At 55.7% G+C, this 27407-nt stretch overlaps 1 protein-coding gene across 7 annotated transcripts in view; it reads right to left on the bottom strand.

Moving 5' to 3' along the window:
• Positions 1 to 27407, bottom strand: part of GTF2IRD1 (GTF2I repeat domain containing 1) — a 113639-nt gene that overhangs the window by 15854 nt on the left and 70378 nt on the right. For 3 of the 7 annotated variants that reach the window (XM_057748118.1, XM_057748122.1, XM_057748119.1), the window contains 5 exons: positions 22352 to 22401; positions 22077 to 22199; positions 20499 to 20582; positions 16090 to 16273; positions 15502 to 15530 (listed from right to left, as the gene is read on the bottom strand). In XM_057748118.1, coding sequence (XP_057604101.1) covers positions 15502 to 15530; positions 16090 to 16273; positions 20499 to 20582; positions 22077 to 22199; positions 22352 to 22401 — 470 coding nt within the window. Of the gene's footprint in view, positions 1 to 8801; positions 13419 to 14477; positions 15044 to 15501; positions 15531 to 16089; positions 16274 to 20498; positions 20583 to 22076; positions 22200 to 22351; positions 22402 to 27407 lie in introns of those variants that run through there. The other 4 variants (XM_057748123.1, XM_057748124.1, XM_057748120.1 and 1 more) reach the window with 4 other exon arrangements.

Here is a 27407-nt window from a genome sequence, read left to right as displayed (position 1 = left end):
GTGGGACTTCTCGCTCGCAATGCAGGAGGCCCAGGTTCGATCCCTGGTTGGGGAACTAGATCCCGCATGCCGCAACTAAAGATCCCCCATGCCACAACTAAGACCCGGTGAAGCCAAATAAATAAATAAATTAATTAATTAAAAAGAAAGAATTAATGACTCCAGGGAATTCCCTGGTGGTCCAGTGGTTAGGACTTGGTGCTCTCACTGCCAAGGGTCTGAGTTCAATCCCTGGTCGGGGAACTAAGATCCCGCAACCTGTGCAGTGCAGCCAAAAAATAAAAAAAGAAAGAAAGAATTAACACACAAAAAAGAATTAATGAATCCAGACAACGAATATACAGGCAGACATTAGACTATTCTTTCTTTTTTTTCCCTGTAGTTTTGTAATTTTGGAGGAAAAAAACCCAAGAGAATGACACGCATAAAATTCAGAATATTTGTTCTGGGGAGAGAGGCAGACAGGATGAGGGGGAGCACTTGGGTGGGTGTACGTTATTGGTCCTGTTCTGATTCTTAGATGGGTGGTGGGTTCATGGGCGTTCACCACAGCATTTATTAACAAGTGAGCAAATATGTGGGAATAAGAACGAAAGAATAAAATTAAATGAATACTAAATGCAACGCGGTATCTTGCATTGGATTCTGGAGCGTGAAAAGGACATCGGTGGGAAAACTGAAGAAATCTAAATAAAGCCTGTAGTTTAGTTAATCGCATGGCCCGAAATGATGTTAATGTCTTAGTTTTGAGAAATGGACCACAGTTACAGAAGATGGCAACATCCTACATGGGTCAGACAGTATTTGGGAACTCTGTACTATTTTTACAACTTTTTGTAAATTAAAAATCATTTCAAGGGACTTCCCTGATGGTCCAGTGGTTAAGACTCCCTGTTCCCAATGCAGGGGGCCCAGGTTCGATCCTTGGTCAGGGAACTAGATTCCGCCTGCCGCAAGGAAGAGCCTGCATGCCACAACTAAGACCCGGTGCAGCTAAATAAATAAATAAATAAATAAATAAATAAATAAATAAATAAAATAAAAATCATTTCAAACTAAAAAGTTACAGCCATCAATCAACTGACCCACTGATCGTCACCTGCAGGGACTGGTGGCAGAGTGGGTTATGAGCCGGGGATCAGGACGGATGTGATCAGTGCACGGGGTTCACCAGGAGGGGGAGAGGGGAGGGAAGAAAGCAAGCCTCCTCTCCCAGAGTTCCCTCGGGCCGGGCTCTGTGCCCCATCAATCCATCTCCCTTCCCCGGGATGGAGGCATGTGGCGGGTGGACCACAACCTGCCTGGGCAGGTGATCCAGGTTCCTCCCTGGAGCCCAGCTGTCTGACCTCCAGCTGACCCACTGCATACGAGAGCCTGTCCGGCCGGGGCCTCCCCTGCTGGGGCTCCGGGCCCTTTCACTGCCCTCCGGGCTGCCAGACACTAGGATGCAAACCCTCCATGTGTTAATGACACGTGCCCACCGGAGACGGTACCTGCCGATTCACCCAGTGATGCTCTTCATTCCTCACGACAAGCCTGACCTCTAGGTGTTATGATCCCCATTTTACAGCTCAGGAAACTGAGGCTCAGGGGAGTCACGGTGCCCGTTCACTGCCACCAAGGCCACATGGTTTGCGATGGGTGGCGCTGAGGCTCAAACCCAGGTCTCTCTGACCCCTGGGTGCTGCTTTCCCATCTGAGAATAGCCCAGCACCTCCTCAGAGGGCTTTCTCACAAACTCTCCTGCAGCTCCTTGCTTGAACCTGCAAACCCAGCTGTGCAGAGCAAGCGTCAGGTTTTCTCGTGGGGGTCTGTCCTGGACAGACGGTCCTGGGAGCAGACACACCCATGGCCCTTCCCAAGGGAAATCGTCTCCTTCCTTCTCCTCTCCCCTTCCTGCCTCCGTGATCCCAAGGCCTAGGCCGAACTGTGGCCACAACCGGCCACGTACAGAATGCCACACACTAAGCGTGATGAGCAGGGCATCAGCGCCTGGCTTGGGCAAGGTGGGCAGATGGAGGGAGCTGATGGCACAGGCGAGGGCTCTACGGCGCCACGGGGCGGTGGCGGAGGGGGCATACCAATTTTGAGGCCACGATCTTGACGCTGTACAGCGAACCCTGCAGCCAAAGACCTGAGAACAGATGCTCCCCGTGGGCTGAGCTTGCAGTCTGTTTCCACATGTTCACGACAGTTCCAGCACCCGCAATAACGCCCAACTCATCACGAGCGCTCGATAAATAACTGTCCGAGAAATTAAGCTCCCGCGTGCCAGGCACTCTTCTCAGATCTTTGCATGGATTCACTCACTTAATCCTTCCATCAACCCTGTGAAGTTGGTCCAAGGAGCATCTCCATCCTGCTGACGAGGAGACTGGGGCACACAGAGGAAGCCACCTGCCCCAGGTTACACAGTGTTTGCGGGACTCACCCCAGACCACTGACCACCTGGCAGTACACACAGCCTTGTCCTGTCGTGGCTGTGAGGACGGGGCAGGAGTGTCCGAAATCATACTGACAGCTCATCAAGACTCAGTTTCTGCACATGGGGAGGGAAGACATTTTCCTCCTACTCCGTCCACGCTGCTGTTTCTTCTCACTCTCTCTGCACCCGAAAGCCCCAAACCCACGTTTCCATCTGCCTCCTCAAGCACCTTTGATTCTGCACATCCTGGACTGGCCTCTCCAGGTCTCCCTCAAACCTGTCCCTCCTCCCTTCTCGTGGGTCCCCGGTCCCACCCTCCCACACGGTTGCCCAAAGCTGTCCTCACCCTAACCCCTGGAGCCTGTCACTATGTTTCTTTACCTGGCAGAAGGGATTCTGCTGGTGTGATTAAGTTAAGGATCTTGAGATGGGGAGATTATCCTGGATTATTCGAGTGGACCCTAAATGTAATCACAAGGGTCCTTGTAAGAAGGAGGCAAGGTCAAAAGCAGAGGGGGCGGGGAAAACAGAGGCTGGACGGATGCGCTTTGTAGATGGAGGAGGGGCCGCGAGCCAGGGAATGCAGGTGGCCTCCAGAAGATGGAGAAGACGAGGAAACAGATTCTCCCTCGGAGCCTTGAACCCGCCCTGCGGACACCCTGACTAGCCCTGTGAGACTCACTTCGGACTTCTTAAGCTCTACAACTGTAAGGAAATAGATCTGGGTCGCTTTCAGCCACCGAGTGGGTAATTTGTTACAGCAGCCACAGAAAATGAAACCCCTCTGTGCTCCCTTGTGTCCATCCAAAAATCCAGGTAGGTCTTGTCACCTCTTATTTTGCTGCAGCAAGAACATCTCACCTGCCCTCCCCAAATCCATCCTCTGCTTTGGGAGCCACTCAGATTTTTCTAAATAGTCTACTGACCATGCGCTTCCCTCACTTTAAACTCGCTGACGGTCCTCTGTTGTCCGTGGGGGCAAATCCATCCTCCTTTCCCTGGCGAACAAGACCCTCTGCTGGTACCAGAGAAGGTGTCTTTTAACCCAGCCCGGCCACTCCCCAGGTCCCCACCTGAGAGGGCGTGGGGAACCGGCTGTTTCATGGAACAGACAGTGGAAACCCGGGGCTCCCCTACTTTTAACCCACTCACCTTGCATGGCATCTGTAATCCTGCATAGTGGAGCCTGAGGCCTGCTGAGAAGCCATCATTGCCCAGAGCCTGACCCTTGACGTCCCTGCAAGACGCTCAGCCACATCGCTGGGCAGTGGAAGCCTCAGGCCACAAGGGGAGAAGAGAATAGGGTTCTTCCACTCAGCTCCAGGACACCAGCCACTCCTGGCTCCTCCCAGCTTTTTCCTGACCCACAGAGGCTGAAGGCACCAGGGCCCTCGCCGTCTGACTCCACTCACTCCTGATGATCTCACTCTGTTGGGGCTTTATTTTTTGTTGGTTTGTTTTGGTTTGTTTTTTTCGGCCATGCTGTGAGGCATGTGGGGTCTTAGTTCCCTGACCAGGGGTTGAACCGGGCCCTCGGCAGTGAGAGCGTGGAGTCCTAACCACTGGACCGCCAGGGAATTCCCCTGTTAGGGCTTTCAATACCAGCAATATGCTTGTGATTCCCCCATTAAAGCTCAAGCTTGGACCACTCCCCTGAGGCCCCCACTTGAACATGGAATTGCTCCTGGATGACACCCCAGACTTAACGTGTCACAAACATGCCTGAGATGGGCCCCCACCCCGAGTCAGCTCCTCCTGCATTTTCTACCAGCACCTCCATCCTTCCAGAAGCTCAGCCCAAATCCTTGAGGTAAAAGTGGACTCTCTCTCTCACAGCCCACATCAGCAAACTGCTGGCTTCAGCTACGAGCTCTGCCCAGAGTCGAGGACCCACCACCGCTGCGGCCACCACCAGGCCTCACCTGCTTTGCTGCGACCACCTCCTTACATCTCCCCCTGCTGCCACCCTGTGTGTCCTCACCCAGCAGCCAGAAGGATCCTGTTAGATCCTACATTGAATTCTGTCTCTCCTCTGCTCAGAAGCCTGCACTGGCTCCCAGCTCACTTGGAACAAGGGTCGACGTCCTGATTCATCCTCCACAATCGGCCTTCTCTCCCATCTCCACCTCATCACCGCCACCCGACCTCACCTCCCACCCTGGCAGAGGACCTCAGGGCCTTTGCAGCCCGTACTCAGCCTGCAAGGCTCTTCCCTCTCCACCTCCCAGCTCACTACTGCCCCCTTCAGGCTGTTGCTCACAGGCCTTCCCTGGCCACCCCACATCCACTGCTGCGACTCCCTAAAAATAAACACAACCTCTTCCATCTGCTTCCCAGCTCTCACATCTGGTACACTTTATCCTTTGCACATTGTCTGTTCTCTGCATCCACAGCAGAATGTAAATACCACGAGGCAGGGTTTCCTTTCATCGGTGCTGATCAAAAGCCCAGCACCCAGCCTGGGGAGCAGCCCAACAGACACCTTGGAACTGTTCACAGACTACGTCACTGGCCCTGAGCTCCCAAACCTGAAGGGACCCTCTGAAGGCTGTGCTGTCCCGTCGCCAAGCCGGTGGGGGAAGGGGGGGGGGGAGGTTCCAGAGGGCTAGGGCTGCGTGTCCCCATCCCCACCTCCCACCACCACGAGGTCTCTTTTGCCACCAGACCCCTCCCCAGGAAGTTGGAAAGATCCAGTCTCCACCCAGTAAACGACATGTGCCGAGCCATCCTTCGTGCCCCATCCCCCAGGCCTCCACTTTCGTGGCTCAAAGATGCATTTATGAGCCAGCCAGAGGGCTTCTGTTCAGCACGCGGTGCCTGGTGACCCCGAGAGCTGATCTCATTCCAGCCTAAATAAAGGCGTTGGTTGTTCCTGTCGGCTTGGGTGGTCCCAGCTGGGGAACTAGCTTCGGGTGAGGTTTTCTGGAATGTCGCAGAAGAGTCTGAAGCCCCCCACTGCTCCCTTCTGGGGCCTGAGGAGCCCCCTGTCGAACAGCCACTGGGAATGTTGAGGTACCCCTCCCCACCTGGCAAAGCTGGGGGAGGATAGGGCTGGGACCCAGGCGCGGGATGGGGCAGCCACGACCCAGCTGAGCCCCCACAGGCCAGGAAAGGGCGGAGCCTCCCTGACATCATCACATTGTTCCCTGGCCCACTGGGCCGCCTCGCCTGCAAGAAAGGAGGCAGCCGGCCAACTCCGGGCCTGGCAGCCGGGTGTCTGCCCACAAAGGCCTCCAAGCCCCGCCCAGCAGATGCCAGCTCTTCCCGGGAAGGCAGAAGGGAGATCATTACTGAAGCCTAATTAAAAACGAAGAGCAGAGATAATAAAGTGGAGAAACATGTGGCTGGTGCTGGAATTGCGGTATCTTTAGAAACTTGAGAAAGGAGGGTTTTATTTTGAGCTCTGAAGAGTTAGAAGGTTGGGGGGGGGGGGTAGGGAAGAGAGGGAGGCAGGGGTGTGTGACAAGGGGGGGGAACCATGAAGGCTGCCCCTGCTCCACGTGACCTCGAGGCTCAGAGATAGCAAGTTAACTTATCCAAGGTCACAGACAGAGTTAACTTATCCAAGGTCACCCAGCTCCTGAGGGGCCGGCAGGGGACGTGTTCCTGCTCCTGTTCAGTCCCTCCCCCCACCCCCAATGTCCTCTGCTGAGGTCAACCCCAGACCCAGCTCAGGTCCCCTTCTCCGGGAAGCCCACTCCTCCCGGCACCCAATGAGTGACAGGAGACCCCGCAGAGGAGCCCCCTACCAGAGGTCCCAATGGGGACAAGGACAGGAGGTGCCACTGGGGCTGGGGCCATTTCCTCCTCGTACCCTCCCCGCAAATGGGATCACCGCCCTCCCTCTGGCAGGCCCTTCACCCACAGCTGAGCTTCTCAAACTGGGCCTCAGGCAACACTGGGGGTGGGAAGTAGGTCAAGTGGGAAGGTCTATTTTCGCAGCAGAATGTAATCTGACATAGTTCCTTCAATGAAAACTCAAGTGGGGACTTTCTGGAGCGGGGCCTTCCTAGGGTAAACCTGGGGCCCGGCACGGCTTCGGCCCTGGCCCGCGGGGGTGCTTGGGCTCCGGCCGCAGGGACGTCAGCGGAAGAGCTTGCCAAGGCCGGGTCTGCAGGGTCCAGTCCACGCTGCAAAGCCAGGCCTTCCAGGCCCTCCACGCTCCGGCCTGGCCGGCCTCTCCGCCTCGCGCCTCCCGCACACGATGGGCCACGTGTTCCTCCCCTCCTTGCCTTGCTGGGGCTCCCGGCACAATCCCAGTGTGACTTTTTCCACTTTGCAAGTAGGGAAAGCGAGGCCCAGGCAGGCAAACCGGACTTGCTGGAGACACACAGGAAGTCGGCAGCTCTGCTCTGTCTGTGGGGCCCGCAGCCCCTGTGCTGGGGTGGGGAGGGGGCCTGGCTGCTCAAGGGAGAGTTCCTGCAAGCTGAGCTGCTGGGGTCCAAAGAACAAAACCAAAAGGAGAGGAAGCTGGCCTGGGGCGGGGCGGGGGGGGGGGGGGAGCCCCAGGGAGGGCCAGAAGGGAGTCAGGGCTGGGCAGCCATGGGGAAGCCCGGAGCCGGGCAGCAGAGGGAAGTGAGTGGGCGGGTGGGGAGGCCCCTCTGTCTGTGCCCTCCCTGGTTCTAAACAGCTGGGGCTCTGGGCACACAGGCACGGAATGCAGAAGCCAAAAGTAGCTGCAGTGGGCAAAGCCTCTCCTGCAGCACCCCCCGTTGAGTGGCTGCTTGGACGCCTCCAGTGATGGGGAGCTCACTACCTAACAAGGCTTTTTGTTTTTGTTTTAAAAAGCCACCGCTATTTGAGAACAGTTCTAGAATGTTCATTTCCTTGATCCCTCTGGTGTTGCCTAGGTCTCTGCTTTCATCTGAGGTTTGCAAACAGCTGCCTGACACACTTCTCACCCACAAATCCCTCCACCTCCTTTCCTTGGGCTCCGCCTCCTCTGTTCCTTCACAGGCTCTTCTCCCTCAAGGTCCTTGGAGGTCGGTGCGCTCCTGGGCTCTGCCCTGGGGCCTCTCTGCTGGCTCCACGCTCACCCAGGCCGGGCCCAGCCCCAGCGCCACCCTGCAGGCTCTCAGCACCACTCAGGTCCTGCCAACGGCACGCTGGATGTCCTGCAGACCCTGCCTTGGGGATGGGCACCACCATCGCCCTTCTGGAACCTTCTGCCCTCTCTCCCTCCTCACGCCCACTGCCATCTCTAGATCCCAACCCCACCCATCTCTGGGCCCTGCAGCCCACGCTGCCCCAGTTCTGCCTTCTCCCATCCACCTTGGTGGGTGGAAGTGTGGTTACCATGGTAATCATAAGACAATACAAATCCAACCCTATCATTTCCTTGACTGAAAAAGCCTCCAGTGCCACCGGAGAAAGCTCACAGGCATTTAGGTCAAAGCCATGTAGGACTCCAGCCTCATTCTTTTGCTGCCGTCTTCCCCCCACTGCCCAACACCCCCTGCCTGGGCTCCAGAATAGCATGGTCTGGAGTATGATGTCAGCCCTGTGTTAACTACATGACTGCCTCCTTCGGCCTCAGTGTGCTCAGCTGCAAAATGGGAATGAAAACAGCATCTACCTCGCACACTTGCTGTGAAGACACCACGAGGCTGTGGGAGAAAGGCCCAGGGCCCGGCACGCCGTGCGCACTCAACGGGGGTTGGACAGGGACGGTCATTTCAGGGTTCCCCACCTCTGCAGGTGCTGCCCCTCAGCCTGGAATCCCCCCACCCCCGGGGAGGAACGTCAGCTCCCTGGGGAGCTCTCCCAGACGTTCTCCTGGGGGGAGAGGGTGGGGGAGGGCTAATCTTTGCCTGCGGGTGGCACTGAACCTGCACGGGGCTCAGGAAACCCACGCTGCTGCTCTCCTACTTCCTGGGGATCCACCTGCGGGCAGACACATCTTCCAAACCCCCGGCCCTCCCTGTCTCGACCTCCTCTCCTCCCTCCAGCCAGGTCTAACCCCTTGGGTCATCAACAGCGGTGGCCCCTCCACAGTGTCCAGGTCATACATCCTTCTGGGACTGTCCTTTCCCATCTTTCCAGTCCTCCCTCCAGGACCCTGACTCCAACAATCCTCCCTCCGCCGCAGCTCCAGGACCTACAGTTCTCCGCCCACGATCACTCTTCCCCTGTCCCTCTGTGTGCAGAGGGGCTCTGGCAATGCTCAGCACCCCCTTCCCCACCTCCTGTCCTCAGGGGGACGCCCCTCCTGTGGTCACTCTCCCCACCCTCTCTGCCGCCGTATCATACATTTCTCTAAAATCATGCCATCACCAGTCACACCTCTGAAACCCTCTCCTGATCCTGTTTCACCCTGCAGCTCCCACCCCATCTCTCCTCTGTTCCTGAAGGGCCATCTCCTGTCCCTGGTGAGTTACATTGCTTTTCTCTCCTTCTCCCCTGAGCCCACGATTCCACTCTGGTCCCCTCCCCTCCCATCACTGCTCTGGACCGCGCTACCCCCGGACCTCTGGGCCATTCCACCCCACGGTCCCATAGCAGGTCTGTACCTGACACTGCAGCAGCACTGGGCCCAAGTGATCACTCTCCTTCTTCAACAGTTTCTCACTCGGCTTTTGGGACGTCACGCCCTCTGGGGGTTCCCTAATCTCTCCTCAGCTCTACATGCTGGAGGGCCCCAGGGCTCATCCTCAGACACCCTGAGACTGTCCAGGCTGAACCGTGCTGTGATCCAGTTTCACAACTAAAATACATGAATTACAGAAGGGCTCTCGACTGCATGTCTCCAGTGGGGCTCTCTCTGATTTGTAGATCTAACTACCTTCCCAACCTGTCCACCTGGGTGTCAAAATTGCCCACCACTCAGATCCTACCTCCCTTTCCCCCTCCAGCTGCTTGGGACAAAATCTTGATGCCATCCTTCATCTCTTTCCCACATCCATTATCAGCAATCCTGTTGGCCCTATTTTCAAAATATGTCCAGGGCCCCAGGGCCTTTGCACTGACCTGCTCTTCTCCCTGGATGTCTCGACCTAGGTTTCTATATGGCTCATAACCTTTCTTCATTCAGGGCTTAACTCCTGGTGGCCTCTCTAAAATTGTCCTCTTGGGAATACCCTGGTGGTCCAGTGGTTAAGACTCAGTGATTTCACTGTGGTGGTCCAGGTTCAATACCTGGTTGGGGAACTAAGACCCTGCAAGTTGCATGGAGTGGCCAAAAAAAAAAAAAAAAGTCCTCTTGACAGACAGTTCTCTCTTTTGTATTTGTCCCCAGGCACTTGTCACTATTGAATACGATATTATTTGTTCTTACTCATCTGTCTCCCCTATTAAAATATAAGCACCACGATGGTCGAGATTTTTTTCAATTTTGTATTCCCAGATCTTGCTCCGCATAGAGCAGGCATTCAATAGTTTTCTATTGTACAACTAAAGCAACCCAAAGGATTGTGAGTCTAAAGGGTTAGATGGGCAGGACCAATGTTATAGATGCTGATAGCCAGAAGGGGGCAGCAAAGACCGACCCAGTGTGGACGAAAGAGCCTGGGTAAATGCTGTGTGACCTCCAGGGAGTTCCTTAACCTCTCTGAGTCTTGCCTCCTGTAAGATTGGTTATTAGGGGAGATCAAATGTGCTGATGTGGGAACACTTGGTAACTGGCAAATCATCAGCATGATGTGAATGTTAGGTGTCCACAGTGTGAGGAGTTGCCCCAATGTCCACTCTTGGGGAACAGGGCTATTAATGCGTCCTGATGAGGGAACATTATAAAGTGTTTTAAAGACATGGGGAAATGCTTATGTTTTAAGTGTGTGTGTATGTAAATTTATAGAAAGGACAACAAAATATACAATTAATAAGCTTGGGGGAAAATCTGGAAGAAACGTTATCATCGTAAAAATGAACAGCCATCGGGGCAGTCAGATTTCTGTATATTCCAGATTTACACCGTGGGTATGTATTTGCATTTCCCAACCTACTAGAATGTTCTGCAGCTGCTGCTACACCAGCTACCTGGGCCCCTCCTTCCTTAGTCACCACTGATCTTTCCCAGCATATCCTGAACAGCCCCCTTTGCTGTCCTGGGTTTGCATGGCCTCAGGCCCCTCTGGGTTTGGGGAGAGACCCACCTTGACTTGGTGCTGCTGAGGGCACTGAGGGTGATGCCAGGCTTACCCAGAGCCCTTTCCACTTACCTGCCAGGTGCCCGGGGCTCCAAGGGCAAAGACTGTCCCCAGCCACCTGCCTCCCCGGCCCCTGGCCTAGTCTCCCTAATTTAACTCAGTGCTGTTGTAGGCAGGGGGGTGAGGTGGGGAGCAGCCTGGCCAGGTGGCAAGGAGCTACCATTGGTGTGCACCTCTCCCAGGCCTCACTCGCTCAGGCCCCTGGATTGAGCCTGGTTTACTTGGCCCCGTGAAGGCAGGCCTGAAGCTCACTCTAGTACAAGTGAGGGGCCTGGCCCCACCATGGCTCTGCAGCCCCAGGTCCCCACCAGGCTCCCTCCAGCCAGCACGTCCATCCCCCAGGGATCGTGGAAAGACCCTGACCCACAGCTGCCCTGACAGGAGCCTGGAATCCCACCCACCATCCTCCAAGGCTCAGTCTGAGCCCATCTTGCTCCCCAGCCAGGCACCTGCCCACCGCTCAGCCTGAGCAGGAAGGGCTACTAGACACCGGGGGTAACTGAGGCCCTGCCGGTGGGTGTGATGTACCCAGCTGGAATGACACCAAAGGCCTCCTGGGGTCATCTCCTGACCCACACAAAACTGGCCCAGGAACGGCTGTACCCCTGCCCCACTGTGGGCGGGCCCACTGTTCCAATCTGAATTGTGAAAGTCCCAGATTTAATAACCAATTTACCTTCAAAGCATAATTTCCTTCTCTAGAATTCCCCTTCTTGGGATGCTTCTGTTAGGAAAGGCTATAGAAGTCTTCACTAAATGACCTAGAAAATCTCAGAGCCGTCCTTAACACGGTCTCTCCCCTCCCCAGGGAAGTCCCCCGCCTTCCCAAGCCTCTCCCTTGAGCGTCCTCCTCCCCCAGGCTGCCCTGGCCTCTCCACCACCTCTTTCCCCCTCCCACTGACCCGGCCTTCCCCAAACACAGGTCTGCTAATGTGTGAACCCTCTGCAGTGTGCAAGTGGCTGCAGGCATGGGCGTCCTAGAGGGTCTAGACCCTAGGGCAGCCTCAACAGACCGAAAAAAGGGGCATCTCTCCAACCACCTGAGTGGACAGTGGTCTGTGGATGTCTTGTGGGTACCAACGGGACATGTGACATTCAAGACCTGATGGGCCTTTGTCCCCCTAGCTTCTGGGCACTAGGGATCCTTCTGGAACTTGGACACAAGCCTGGGGAAAAGCGGGGGTGGGGGGGGATCCTAAATGATGCAGATTAAGTTTCTGCCACTACGTAATGAGGGCTTTGGGCAGAATCTAGCTCCATTTTGGAAGAAAAAAAAGGAAGTTCACATGCCTTACACTTCTGACTCTGTAGACGAAAGTCTATCCCATGTTTTTAGAAAGAGATGAAAGGAGAAAGTCTCCAGGTTCTCACTGTGCCCAGGATAAGCCCTGCCTCTCTGCCACAACACACCACACCCTCCTTGGCACTCCGGCTCCATCCCCCACTGGTGTCCCAACCATGTCCCCCGGACACCACCTCTGTGCTCTCACTTAGGCTGTGCCCTGTGTCAGCACCACACACCCTTCTGCTCACCTCCAAGGCCCAGCTGAATGTCACCTCCTCCAGGAAGCCTTCCCGGCCCCCAGGAATAATAATAACAACTGCCAATGCCATTGGCTGAGCCCTTCCTATCCCAGCTGGTCCAGGGCTGAGGGCTTCACAAACATCTCTCTCAAGCATCCGCAGGGGAAAAATGGTCCTCCACGGCTCACCCACCGCTGCCCGCCATTCATCCAATCAGATCACCTGGAGAGGCACACATGACCACCTCCACCTCATCGATGAAGAAGGGGAGGCTCGGGCATGTGAAATAAGGAGCCCAGAGCCACATGGTTAGTCAGAGGGGTCGGGGTCTCAACCTGCGTCCGTCTGAGCTCCAGCCTGTGCTCTCCCACGGCCCCTACACTGCCTTGGCCTCCAACCCCAAAGCACGTGATCTGCTACCCCTCCACGTGCCCAGGGCAGCTGCCTCCGGTACAGCCCACCTTCCTGCAGGCTACGGCACCTGCCAGCGCTCCGCCTTCCCCAGAGACCTGACCTCCTGCTCCAATTCACCTCGGAACCCCAGGAGCTGGCCCGTACCAGGTTTCGGCGACTCTCTGATGGACGGGCTGGGAGCAGCCCTTTCTGGGGCAGGAACAGCACCCAGCAGCCTCTGGTGAACACTCAGAGGGCCCTGTGAGTCTGGACACCTTCCCAGGGTGCCAAGTGGCGTCTGAGTAAGCAGAGTAAGCAGAGAGCTGGCCTGCCAGCCCGTCTGCCCCGGCCCCTCCAGGCTGCCACCCGGCCCGGGCAGCCAATGCCTGGAAAGGCGCTGGCAGTTCCATCCCTGAGGCCTGGGGCCAGGGCCTCATTCACACCTCCTCTTCCAGGCAGGCTGCCATCCTCTCATGTACCACGTGGGCAGAGAAAGCATCGCCAAGGACCCTCTCTGCACACGGAGGGGCCACAGGGAAGGCCAAGGGGCAGGCAGGCAGGTGGGCAGACTGGCACAGAGAAATGGGGGCAGGTGGCCACCCTGGAGTGACGGCTGAAGCAGATTCAAGAAGCTGCTCAAACAGGAAGGTAAGCCATCGAGCCCCCCCTGCTGGAGGGCGAGCCGTGGTCCGTGGAAGAGGTCACTCCCAGAAGCGGGTGGAGGCTACTGGCTGCCCCTCTGCCCCCAGTGTTTCTCCCCAAAGCCCGACACTCCACTCTTCGGTGGCTGCTCTGACTGACGTGCTGCCTGCCTGGCATCCGTGGGCCTCCCTGACGGAGCAGGGAGTGAGGCACAGAACCAGGGCTTCCTCCGCTGCAGGGTGGGTGTCCCAGGCGAGTCACTGAAATTCCCTTGGCCTCAGTTTCTTCATCTGTAAAAAGGGGACCGAAAAAGGTGACAGGGCAAAGCGCTGAACTCACAGCCTGGCACACATCAGGTGTCAGAAACGACTTCTTCTTTCCTGCTTTTCAAACTCATTAAAACACGTGCATGCCCCCGGAGCAGCTGTGTTTTCAGGCTTCCACAGGGCCTTTCCTTCCTCGTAGGAGGGGCTGGGGAGCACAGGGCGTGCAGAGGGGAGGCCGACGGACCGCCTCGCCGTGTCTGTCCTCTCCATCAGCAGACGGAGGCCCGGCCATTCTCCCTGCTGCTACTCTCAGGAACAGGATGGATGCTGCCCGGCACAGAGTCCAACTTGGGCGGAAACCAAAGTCGCGGTGGGCAGTGGCACAGGGCTGACGGGGTCACAGGGACCCTGCTGCGGCGCAGGCGAGCGGACCACAGGGTGCCCACCACGGTCCCGGAGCAAGGCAGGTCCACAGAAGGCTGTCACGGAGCAGGGATGGGCCAGGGGCCCCAGGCGGCACCACGGCCAACGGGAAGGGGGTCCACGGGCCTGTGTTGTTCTCATGAGCACCTGAGCTCTCATTCCCTTGTTCTGTCTTGCAGCCCCTGGCAGCCCAGGCCCCGCCTCCCCCCAGGGAACTGCTCCAGATCACAGGCCTAGAGACCAGCCAGGCCACCTGCTAGCTGTGTGACGCGGGCGCACTGCTGAAATGCGAGTCTCAGTTTCCCCCGAAAGTCGGGCTCTTGTGCCAACCTCCCAGGTCTGAGGAGTAAATGAGATGCCTCTTCTGCCTGTTCACCACTGTAAGCACGGTACCCAGACCGCTGCCCGGCGCCAGGAGGAAGGACCTCCGGAAACGTGTAAAACGAACCCACGTGACGCGGTCAGCATGGGCTCTGACACCCAGAGGTCACTTGACAAGGGGCCACCACTGCTGCATTTTGGGGCTCTTACCTCCACCACCTCTACCTTCCTAACACCCCCTGATGGCGTTCGCACCCCTGAGAGTTCTGGAAGACCCCCTGGGTGTGAGTCTTGGACCCCTGCTGCTTATCCCAGCTGACCGCCTGCCTGTCCCTCCCTCTCCTCCTGGCTCCCCTGGTCCCACTGCCCCCTGAGGCCCCATCCGAGCCTTCTTCTCCAGGAAACCCTCCCCAGGCACCCCTCCCTCTGCTCCTCCTCCTTGGGGTCCCTGCAGCCCGACAACAGCAGCTGTCCCATCACTACATCCCACGGTGAGTCCTGCCCCCTCCAGGTCTCCCCTTCCCCAGGCCTGGGCACCCGGCGTGAACAGCTCCAGGTGGCGGGTCAGCACGCGTGGAGCGGGGTGAGGAGGGACGTGGCCGTGGCTGTGAAACTGGACTCCTGAACTGCAGGCTTTCTCTGCTCCCAGCACAGCCTCCCCAAGGGCCTGGGGCTGGCAGCGGCTCTGGTTGTGGGGAGCGGCGAGGCGGCAGGGCTCCCCGCCGACCCTCAACGAAGGCTCCGGGGTCTGCGGATGCAGCCGCCCCCGCGCCTCCTCGGAGGCCCCGGCCGGCCCTGAGTGCTGGCCGGGTGGTCGTGGCACCCCCGCAGGGACAGCCTCTGCTCACTCAGGATGTGGGAGGGCCAGGTCATAGCCCGGGGGAGGGGGAGGGGGCGATGGGTGCCTTGAAAAGGAGCCAGGAGAGGCATTTTACAAAGTGGGCAAGCACTCACCCACATCCCAGCGCCAAGCGCGCAAGTTCCCGTGTGGACACCCCTCCCTCTGAGCGCAGGAACCCACCGGCCATCAACCTTATCCACTCACCAAGTTCCCCTTCATCAGGGAAAGTGGGGGGCACTCACCCAGCCAGGCCCCTGAACCCCCATCTCAGGTTAAAAGTCGCCCGTCCCCCCGCTCCATCCCTTTCTCTGTCCCAGGAACCGGAGCTGGGTTCCAGCTTGGCCTTCCTCCTCCCTGCCGGGGCCAACGCCCAGGTGAGGTGGGAGAACAGAAGGGCAGGGGCTCCCGCTCTGGGGCCCGGGAGCCTGTGTCCCACGGTGAGCTCGGCTCCGGCCTCTGGCCCCCAGCACCGTGGCCCACCCCCTGTGCCAAGGGGCCCCCCCCACAGCCAGCGCCTCTTACCAGGCTTTGGGATGAGTCCTTGAAAAGGCCTGGAAGAGAAACAGAGATTGGTGTCAGAGGAGGGTCTGGGAGCTTGTGAGGAAGGTGTGGGGCCCCCCCCAGACCTGCTGAACCAGAAACTGCCTTTTAACACGATGCCCGGTGGTGATGCTTTGGTGCTTCTTGTGCCCAGGACCCTGGGACGGTGAGGCAAGCAGGTCCTGCACTGGCTCCGCCCTTCTGGCGCTGCGGCCTGGGGCAAATCACTTGTCTCAGTTTCCTCTGCTCTGACGTGGGCCAAACGCCTCCTCCAGGGGGCTACCAGTGCGGTGAGCAGGTGCCGTGGCAGGTAGATGGGGTCCACAAAGGCTGCCCCTGCTGCAGTGGTTGGGGGTCGGGGGAGCTAGTCTCACCTCTTTGGGGCTCCCTGCACCCCCGCTGGCCTGCAGCATCCCTTCCTCCAACCCCCAGGACCCAGGGTGCTGCTGGGAGAGCTTCCTTGTCCGGCAGGGATGGCAGGACCACCCGAAGGAAAGGCCGAGGGTCCGTGGTGTGGAGCCCCCTCCTGTGCTAGCCTCACCTCGTCTCTCTTCCCCTTCCCCTGAGTACCTGGTGACGGTGAACTTGATCTTGTCAGCCACCGCAAGGATCCTCTCCAGGTTCTGGGAGCCAAAAGTGCAGGGCTTTCGGAACGGGATCCCGGGGGGGAGCCCCTCGATGATCACCGAGCCGGGGTTACTCTTGATCCGCTTGTAGGGGACCTGGACCGGGTACTTGATGCCCAAGGCTTCCCCTGCGGACGAGAGGAACAGAGGACGTGCCGTCAGGACCCAGCGGCAGTGCTGGTGTGCTGTCGGCTGCCAGGGGGTGCCCCGTGCACGAGGGCGATACACCCCGGGCACACCGGGGTGGGGGTGGGATGGGGTGATTGTGTAGCACTGCAGAAAGGCACAACCGGTGGGGGACTGGGAGGCGGGGGGCCTAGGGGGTCGGGGGTGCGGGTCTGTGCCCGGGCAGGGGTCTTGTGGCTATGGCTGTTGGGGAGAGGGCAGCAGGTAACATGTCTCAGCCTCAGCTTGAGAAGCTGAAAGCATCTCAAGGATGGAACCTTGTGGGCACAGCTGGCCCCTCCTACAACGCCTGCCCCTCCATCAGCCCCACGGGCTCTGCCTTACCCTGGTTCAGGACCGGCCTGGCCCGAGAGGGCAGTCTGCATTTGGGAGCAGGGAAGCCAGCCAGGTTCGGCTCAGACTTCAGGGCCCTCTTTCCCCATCTGGGGCTTGGCCGCGTTCCTGTCACCAACGCTCTGCAGGGGGCTGTGGCAAGTCCATTCCAGGCACTGTATTGGTCTCACAGCCTGGAAGCAGTCCTGAGTCCACGGCTGATCCACTCTGGGCCGAGGCCTGCTGCCTGCTGTCAGGCTGACGTGAACCTGCACGGCTCTCTGACTTAGGTGGGGGGCACCACGGGAGCCCCCTCCTGGACTGAGGGCTGGACACTGCTCAGTGTCGCAGGATGCCCCCTTACGAAGATGTGCTGCAGAAATCTCTGCACATCTTTGTGCTAGGAGAAACAGCTGAACCTTTTCTGGGCAATAAACTAATTTTTATCTTGTGGACACTGGGAATGGTATAACTGGCCTCATTTCCTTCTTGCTCTGACTCCTAGGAAACTCGGAGCCCGACTGATGCACGCCCTGCCTCTAGCGAGTGCAGAATGGCTGAGTCTTCATGTCACCCCGGCTTTGTGCCATCGCTTCAGCTTGTTTGGTTTTATTTAATCGAGATGTAATTCACATACCATAACATTTACCATCTTAAACAATCCAGTGGTTTTTAGCGTACTCACGAGGTTGTGAAATCATCCCCACTATCTAACTCCAGAGAATTTCATCACCCCAAAAACAAACCCCATCCGCATTAGCAGTCACACCTCACTCCTTCCCTCCGTGCCCTAGCAACCACGCTAATCCACTTTCTGTTTCTATGGATTTCCAGCCTGTTTTAAATTCTTTATCCTGACTTTGCTGCTGACTAGCTCAGATTCTATTGCGAAGAGGTCCTTCTTGAAATGGAAAAAAAAAAAAAATCAGAAATGAATGTATACCCATAATCCACGAATGGGAACACTGCTGTCTCTACTTCCTCACTCCTCGCTTCCAAAAGGGCTCTTGCTACAATAGCTGACAGCCTCCGTGCTGCCCAACCCAGTAGATATTTGTCCTCCTGTGGCAAAATCAAACATAGATGACCACTCCCCCCCCGAAGCCCTCTCCTTGGTGTCCATGATGACTCACTTTCCTGGTTTCTCCTTTCTGGCCACTCCTCCTCCTCCTCGACTTGACCTCTAAACACGGGTCTCCTTGGCCTTCTGCATGGGTCCTCCTTCTGTCCTCCCAGGGGTGTCTCCTCTACTCCTACGATCTAATTTTTGCATCCAATGAAGACACCTCTCCCGAACAGCAGACTTGTCTCTCCATCTGCCTATGGGGTATCTCCACCCACCCCCCAAAGGCAGCATATCCAAATGGAACCCATCATCTCCCCTCTTCAAACTCCCCCGCTCAGTGAGGGCGCTGCTCCTTTTCCCTGGTTGGCAGTTTGGGTGTCCACCTGTCTCTGGCAGCCCCTGTGCTCCCCTCTCCTCCCCATCACGATGACAGGTCCAGGTAATCCAGGCCTAAGCCAATGAGCACATGGGATTTCTCTGCCTTTTGGGGACTGGGTAAAGACTGGACATGTAACTCAATGGGGACCAATGAGGAAGAAGGGGAGGGCTCTGGGAATTCTGGGAAACTGTCTGCTCTCCTGAGAGAGCTTGTGGAAAAGCCAGCTCTCTCCCTGGATGGGATGTCTGGACCTGCTGTGGTCATTCTGCTAGCAAGCAGGAAGTCAGCCTGAGATGATGCTGATACCATGGAAAGACACCAAGGACATCCCTGAGCTGCTGGATCCAGCTGATCCTGAAAGCCACTCTACTGCTGGATTTCCTGAGCTAACTGTACTGTCCAAAGACAGCAGCACCAATCTTTCTTCCATCCCACATGCTCTGCTTATAGGGTAATATCCACACACCCCATAGAGAATGGGGTCTGTAGCCCCTCCTCTTGCACTTTTGTGGGACCTTGTAACTGCCTCTACCAATAGAGTATGGCAGAGTGGACACTGCACAACCTCTGAGGCTGGATCAAAGGGCAACATGGCTTCCACCTGGCCCTCTCTCTCAGGACATTCAGGAGCCCTGACCAACAAGCAGGAAATCCAGCTACCATGGAGTTGCTATGCTGGAAAGCCCATGTAGAGAGGTCACACAGAAACTTAGAAAGATGCTTGAGGGGCCCAGCTGCTCCAGCACCAGCTGATTCCCAGCCCAGGCATCAGACATGTGAGTGAGGATGCCGTCCGGATGACCCCGCCTTCATCCGCCTTCTGCCTTCAACCCCAGGACAGACCCTGAGCTCAGCTTGTTCCCAAAGTCGTGACTCGCTGATACCATCAGAGATAATAAACGATCATGGTTATTTTAGGCAACTACATTTTTGGGTGACCTGTTGCAAAGTCATAGTAACTGAATCATCAGCTGATTAACCCCCTTAATGGTTGAAGCCACTTTGAGTTTGTGTTTGTTACTTGAGACCAAAAAGCACCTTAAATGATACAGCTTGTCTTCCTCAAGCCAGGATGCAACTGGATGCCTCCTCTCCTCCCGCTGCTCCTGTCAATTTGCACCAGCGATTCTCCCTCTGAAGCACATCTCACTCCATCCGGTTTCCTACAGCAACCCGGCCAGGGCCTGCCCAGCCATCATCACCCTCGTGTGAACTCCTGCTCCAGCCTCTGTGCTGGTCTCCCAGCATCCATTCCCGCCCTTCCACAGCCACTCACTTTCCTCACAGCAGCCAGGAAGACACTTCAAAAGTGCAAAGCCACTCCATTGACTTCAATCCTCTCAAAATACAAACCCAATATCATGGTTTCCTCCAAGGCCCTAGACAACTGGATTTGTCTCCTGGCCAGCTCCGCAGGGCCCTCCTCTCCCCCAGTGCACACCCTTATGCTTTGACTTTTGGCTCCTTCTTACATCTTTTTTTTTTTTTTGGCTGTGCAGCATGGCTTGTGAGATCTTAGTTTCCTGACCAGGGATCAAACCTGGGCCCACGGCAGTGAAAGCACCAACTCCTAACCACTGGACCGCTAGGGAATTTTTTTGGTTCCTCCTCCTTTTTTTAAAAAAATATTTATTTCTTTGGTTGCACCAGGTCTTAGTTGTGGCAGGCGAGCTCCTTAGGTATGGCTCCAGGGCTCCTTAGTTGCAGCTTGCCAGCTCCTTAGTTGTGGCATATGAACTCTTAGTTGTGGCATGCATGTGGGATCTAGTTCCCTGACCAGGGATCAAACCAGGTCCCCTGCATTGGGAGCTCAGAGTCTTATCCATTGCACCACCAGGGAAGTCCAGGTTCCTTCTTAAAACAAGCCTCGGGGCCTTTGCACATGCCATTACCTCGGCCAGAACGCTCTTCCTTCACACTCTGCTTTGATTACTCACCATTCAGTTCTTTCTTCCAAGAGCCCCTCCCTGGCCCCCAATCTCAGGAAAGCTATTTCCTCTTGAGCAGCCTGCTCTTTTCCTGCATAACCATGGAACAATGCCTCACTGTCATCGGATTCTGGGTACGGCTGTTCAAACTGATCTCTTGTCACTGGTCTATAGGGCCGCCAAGGGCAGGGACTGCGTGTTTATTTTGTTTGTTTTTTGGCATGCAGGATCTTAGCTCCCTGACCAGGGACTGAACCCGCACCCCCCCTGCAGTGGAAGCGTGGAGTCTTAAGCACTGGACCGCCAGGGACGTCCCCACGGGACTGCGTGTTTTCTTCACTGCGGTATCCCCAGTGCCTGGCACCCAGTAAGTGCTCGAGGAATATCTGTAAGTAGATGAGTGGTCTTCCCAGAGAAGACCGCAGCCTGAACTGGGATGCTCCTGCCTCTCTTCCCTGCCGCCGTGGCGCCCCGGGGCTCACCGTATTTCTTATTGAACAGATCCTGGACTTGCTCCCTCAGCGTGTTGGCGATGTCAATCCGTGAGAGTCTGGCGTCGTAATTTTCTGCAAAGTGAGAAACAATTACACATTTGTCTGTTAAATGAAAAGGCACGTGGCGACTTTGAAGGAATATGATTTTCTAATTATGGGGAACTCCTCCTCGGGCAATTATCAGCTCCAAGGAGTGGGCCCCTCGGAGTCCTCCAGCACTAACATCTTGACGGAAACGTGCGTTTTTTCCAGAAGGACGCATGCTATTGCAACAACAGTGATGAGTCGGAAATTAACTGTTGACATTTGAAAACCACACGAGTGAGCCAGCCCAGGAGGTGAGAGACGCCACGAAGGGGAACAGCTTCGTGCGCCACGGCGGGTGGAGCGGGCCTAGGTCAGGGTTAGCGGGGAGGCGGGAGGCAGAGCGGGGAGGCGGGAGGCAGAGCGGGGATGCGAGCTCCGCCGACGGGGCAGCCCCGGGGAGGCAGGGAGCCGGGCCGGCAGCTCCCAGCAGTCACTCACTCACCCAGAGGGTATCTGCTAAGGGGCCCACGTGTCAGCACCTGCCATGAGGCCCCCGGATGGGCCCCCGACCTTGGGGAGATGAGAGCCCGGCACTGTCTCGTGGGAAGAGACGGGAGGCGGACGGAGGGAGGGGATGGGTCTCTGGGTGACGGGACCCCAGGCTGCTAAGTGGGGTGAGCTGAGAGACTGAACTCCCCCATCACAGAGTGTTCCGGCTGCCCGGGAAGGAGTGAGAGGCTAGGGGCTAAGCAGTGCCCTTCTGGGATTTGGGTCCCATCTCCCCGGGCTCCTCCACCCCCAGGGGTTGGCCCTTCCTGCCGCTAGTCTGGCTGACCCCACTTTCTCCTCAGTGTCACAGGGACCACCCACGGCCCACCTGGGGACCACCCACCCTCGGGGACCCACAGCCACACCCCAGAGCTGCCCCGACATGCATGTGGATGGCTGATGCCCCACTGATGTTACACTTGATCTTAACCAAACGGCCAAGAAGCAATACCAGCCCCCACTGTCGGGAGGGATGGAGCCTGCCCTGTCAGACCCTGGCCCCTCCTGCTGTCTGTTTCTCACATTGGGTCCTCTCCACAGTCCTGCACTCCAAGGGCTTCCACTCCCATCTTCCATGCCTCTCCCTCCACACTCACGTCCTGCCACCCCTCCTTGGCCCAGCCACAGTCCTCCTTCTCGGGAGAGCCCTCCTTGCCCTCTGAAACCTCCTCTCCTCTGATTTCAAAGCACCAAGAGCATGGCTGGCTACCTATTACGAAGCGGGCAGGTCAGCTGCCTCCCCAGACGGACAGAGGGCCAGCTCCCATGCCCTGTACCCTGTTGTCTCCTGTACCCCCAGCCACCCTGCAGCACCTCTCACCGGAGCTGGCAAACTCCAGCCCTGCCTGGCTGCCCGCCCACCGGGCTCAGACCCCGAGGCCCTGAGGTTGGTGGCCAGCCCCTCCCACCCCCAGTCTGGCCCTCCAAACCCAAGCCAGGTCAAGGTCATGGCACTGGGACAGCGGACCCCATCCTGAGCTGCAACCTTACCTTGAAAGCCCTGTCTCTTCAGGCTCTCGTCCACAAGAGGGTCCCCGGAATCCCTCTCTGGGGGCGGGGGGAGAGAAGCCAGGGTGAGCAGGCAGCTCCTGGGACCCGGGACAGAGGTGGTATCTGGTGGGGGCAAACCCAGCGGGGATGGCAGTGGGGGGATGCCAGGGGAGACGGGACCAGGATAGAGGAAGCAGGAGAAGGGGGTGGTGGCAGACGCTTGGGACCCCTCCCATGCCCACCCACGCCTCAGCCCGTGACCCTGCGCAGGGTACCTTGGCTGTCCGTGAGGGGCTCTTTGACTCCTTCGGTGAGCAGCTCAGGCCTGCAAAACACAAGTGAGGCTATCATCAAGGTCCCTCCAGGGCTCCCCAGTACCACCCAGCTCTCCCCCAGGCCTCAGTCTATACATCTGTGCAATGGGCACTGCTGGCTCTGGACAGTCCAGGTCTGGCGTTCCTGTCCCCCAGGTGGTTGTCTTGCGGATCCACATGTGAGATCCAGGGGCTGAGCTGGGCTCTGAAGATCCAGCCGGGAGCGAGGCTAGCCTGGTCCCGGCCCAGTGGACCTGACCCCCTCAACTCTCGATCCCAGGATGCTATATAACTGTCACTGGCCAGGGTCAGAGCATGTGGTCTGGGGGGCTTCCCACGGAGCTGGTTTGAAGTATAGAAGCAGTCAGGGCTGACTGTGACAAGATCTTGGAGGTGCAGGGAAGCTCCAAGGTTTCTGGCTGACACCATTTCACTTTGGAGTCAGGGGCCTCGGGGACCAGGCCCAGCTTTGGACTAACGTCTGTATCTCCACAGGCTCCACAGAGCCCCTCTCAACATTAGGCAACCCGCCTGACGTACTTGAGGTAGGTAGTGCTTCCATCATCCCATCTGCAGGATGAGGAGACTGAGGCAGCCGGGAAGGTGAGTAACGTGCCCAAGACCACGTAGTGAGAGGGGCAGAGTTCAAACTAGGAGCTCCCTCCTCCTTGCCCGCAGTCTCTCCAGCTGAGGGACCCCATCCCACCCCAGGCCTCTGTTCTCCTCTGAAATGGAATCATAACCTTGCCCTGGTTCAAACAGAGCGGAGCGGGCCTTACAAACCCATGCTTGAAGAGGCAACAGGACTGCAGAAAGCACTCTGGCCTGAGAGCTGGGAGCCCTGCTCAGTGCCTGTGGGGAAATCATCCCATTTTCTGGCCTTCGGTTTCTCCATGAGAAGGCGGAGAGGAAGTGATGGGGGCTGTAAATGCAATCTGAGGGCTTTTCCAGCTCCTGAGACTGCGACCCAAGGCAGGGCTGTGTCTCCTCCCTCCCTGGCCCCGTAAGCCCAGCTCTGCATAGGGCACAGATGCCCGCTGCCAGGAGGGACACCAAATCCTCACCCACTTGCTGCGGGGGGGGGGGAGGGGTCGGTGCCCTGAGAGTCTGGCCTTTGGCCTCACTCCCAGGCAGGGTCTCCTGTGCTGATGCTTGGTTACCCCTGTGATGGAAGGCTCATCACCTCCGTGGGCAGCCTCACCCACACGGAACAAGCCTGGTCCAGCACCCCTTCCCTTCGGGAGATTTGAAGACGTGGTTCTGGCACATGCTGCACCCCACTGTGCCCTGTCAGCCCTCCTCTGGCCTGATCTCCCCAGTCTCCTCAGTCTGCCACTGAGCCCAGACCCCACCACCCAGACAGGCCTGCTACAGCTGGACAAGGCTGCCCCGAAAATGGGGCGCTTACAGTCAGTGCTGTGTGGGAAGACATTCGGGAACCTTTCTGAAACCTTGAAATGTTAAAATATGTGGGCCGAGCGATGGGATTCAGAATGTCCTGCTTGAGCAGTGGAGGAACTGAGGGTGCGGGGCGTGGAGACTAATATCACCCTGTTTGGCCCTGAAGGATGGCTGGTTAGCCAAAGACGGGTAAGATTCCTCAGAGGAGGAACAACCTAAGACAGGCACAGCCGCAGAGGGGCCAACAGGGGTGGTGCATAGAGCCTTCCTTATATCACCCTGTTTGGCCCTGGAGGATGACTGGTTAGCCAGAGACGGGTAAGATTCCTCAAGGGAGGAACAACCTAAGACAGGCACAGTCGCAGAGGGGCCAACAGGGGTGGGGCACAGACCCCCAATATCTGAGAGAGGTCTCCTGCCCCCAGGGCTGTTTTGCTCTCCACCCCCAGCTCAAATCCACACCTGCTCAACTCGGACCCAGGAAGTAAACAAAGATAATTGCCTCAGTCATGTGAGGCCTTTGATTGTTTATGAGTGTAACCTGAGAATGTTAGCCCACGAACTCAATAAAAGCAACCTGGGATGAGTCAGCAGGGCTCTTGATCCGAGAGGTCTTGAGCCCCCCCGGTCCCACTTTTCTCTTCAGTCTGTGTCTGTGTCTTCTTCAAGCTTGCGGCACCCGTCACTCACCTCGAGTCGCCGAGCTGGTCTCGGCAGTGCTGTATAATAAAGCTTGTCTGGTCTGTAAGCCCCCGATATCAGCAAGACCTCCTGACTCCAGGGAGGGGAAAGGGGCTGGAGACCAAGTTCAATCACTTGGCCAATAGTCCAATCAAGCTTAGTAATGAATCCCAGGAAAGCTGTGGACACCTGGGTCGGTGGAGCTGCCTGGTTGGTGAACACACTGATGTGCTGGGAGGGGGACGGGCCCTGACTTCCCAGGAAGAGAGGAGGGAAACTCGGTGTCCGGTCCCTCCCAGACCTTGCCCTTGGTGTCTCTTCATTTGGTTGGTCCTGATCTGCATCCTTTCTATAAAAAACTGTCATTATAATACAGTGCTTTCCTGGGTCCTACAGCATAGTCGTGCTACCTAACTACTGAACCTGGGGAGGGGGTGGTGGGAACCCCTTAATTTGCAGCCAGCTGCTCAGGGGTGCCGGTGGTCTAGGGACCTTTGAACTTGTAGTTGGTGTTGGAAGTGGGGGTGGTCTTGCTGGGGACTGTGCCCTGAATCCGTGGCATCTGCTAAGTCTGGGAGGTCGGCACCAGAATTGCCCTGCAGCACTGCAGTCAGACAGACCTTCTGCCAACTCCTTCCCTGGACCTCAGCTGCCCATCTGTGTGAATCCACCCATGGTTTTAAATTTCCCAAGGGTTTTTTTTGTTTGTTTGTTTTTTAAACTTTGGAGAATTGATGAAAGCAAGGGACCCTCTTTCCAGAAGAATGAACAAAAGAATATGAAAATTTTGGATACACGTTTGATCAAGAATCTGGGTTAAGAATGTCTTTTTTTTTTTTTTTTGAATTTTAAATATATTTTATTTATTTATTTTTTTATTATTTTTTGGGGGGTACACCAGGTTCATAAGAATGTCTTTTGATCAAAGGTTTAGAAAGTTTGATTTGATTCTGTGACAACTCTAATCAACTGGCAGTTGCTGTCTGGAGGCTGTTTAGAAGGATGTGGAAGTCAGGTTTAGGTGGAAATCAAACAGTTAGTGGTTTCTTCCAAGTGATGATTTCTCACAACAAATTTCTATGTTGAAGTCCTAACCCCAGAACTCAATGTATTTCAAGATACAGTCTTTAAAAAGATGATTAAGTTCAAATGAGGACATTAGGTTGAGCCCTAATCCAATCTGACTGGTGTCCTCATAGGAAGAGGAGGTTTGGTCACACAGAGAGAGACACCAGGGATATGTGTGCACAGAGAAAAGACCAGTGTGAAGACTCAGCGAGAAGGTGGTTGTCTGCAAGCCAAGGAGAGAGACCTCCTGAGAAACCAACCCTGCTGACACCTTGGTCCTGTACTTCCAGCCTCCAGAACTGGGAGAAATTAATTTCTATTGTTTAAACCACCCATTCTGCAGTACTTTGTTATTCCAGCCCTAGCAAACTAGTATATACATACAAACATATATATAAACATATATATAAAAGATATATACACACACACTTTGGCGAGATGTAATTCATGTACCATAAAATTCACTCTTTTAAGTAAATCAATCAGTGGTTTTTAGTATATTCACACAGTTGTTTATGCAGCCATACTTCTATCTATTTGATAATTCCAGAACATTTACATCATCCCCCAAAATGTATGCTTTTTAAAAGTAAGATCAATGAGAAGTGGCTATTTTTTTACTAATATTCTAATAGTATTTTTAGCTATTTACTTATTTATTTACTTGGTTGCACTGGGTGTTAGTTGTGGCAGGCAGACTCCTTAGCTGTGGCATGCGAACTCTTAGTTGCAGCATGCATGTGGGATCTAGTTCCCTGACCAGGGATCGAACCCGGGCTCCCTGCACCGGGAGCACAGAGTCTTATCCACTGCGCCACCAGGGAAGTCCCTTTAGCTAATTTTTAAAATGAGGAATAACAAATAAAATGTACTCAAGTGCTCAATCTCTCTCCTCCAATTATCTCTTAAAATCACCCCAACTAGTCCTTAAACCTAACACTCCAACTATTCCACTGGACAAAGTTAATCACTCTTTTCCTACCTGAATCATTTTCTTCACTTGGCTCTCAGGAAACTGGAATTACTTAAATTCGCTTTTTAAAATTTATATATATATATATATATTTTTTTTTAATTTATATATATATATATTTTTTTAATATATTTTTTTAAATATATATATTTTCTGATACAGGCAACCACATGGATGAATCTCAAAAGCTGAGTGAAAGAAGTCAGACCCAATGAGAAGCACAATGTATGATTCCATTTATAGACATTCTGGAAAAGGCAAAGTGTCAGAAAATTGATCAGTTGCCAGGTTGCCAGGGGTTGGGGTAGCCAACAAAGGGGCACAAGGCAAGTTTTTGGGGTGACGGAACCGTTTTGTATCTTGATGGTAGCGATGTGACTATATGAACCTGCCAAGATCAAAGAGCTGTACATTTTTAAAGGGTGAGTTTTACTGAATGTAAATGAAACGTCAATAAATCTGACACTAGGGACTTCCCTGGTGGTCCAGTGGGTGAGACTCTGCACTCCCAACGCAAGGGGCCCAGGTTCGACCCCTAGCTGGGGAACTAGATCCCGCATGCGTGCTGCAACTAAGAAGTCCGCACGCCACAACTAAGGATCCCACATGCTGCAACGAAGATTCCGCGTGCCACAAGTAAGACCCAGCACAGCCAAAAATAAATAAATATTAAAATAAAATAATCCTGACACTAAAAAAAAGCACCCAACCCATCTTCACTGAGTACCAACAGTGTGCCATGCCCTTTGCCAAGCCTTGACCTCCAGGACCACTCCATAAATGGTACAGTGTGCCCATTTAACACCCTGAGCAACCTGCCCAAGATCATGGGGAGTAACAGCAGAAGCCTGCCTCAGACCCAGGAGCCTGCAAGTAGTCACCCAAGTGCTTCCG

This window comes from Hippopotamus amphibius, chromosome 9, assembly GCF_030028045.1.
Source record: "Hippopotamus amphibius kiboko isolate mHipAmp2 chromosome 9, mHipAmp2.hap2, whole genome shotgun sequence".
NCBI lineage: Eukaryota > Metazoa > Chordata > Mammalia > Artiodactyla > Hippopotamidae > Hippopotamus > Hippopotamus amphibius.
The sequence above is the reverse complement of the archived record's forward strand: the minus strand, read 5'-3'. Positions and strand labels throughout refer to the sequence as shown.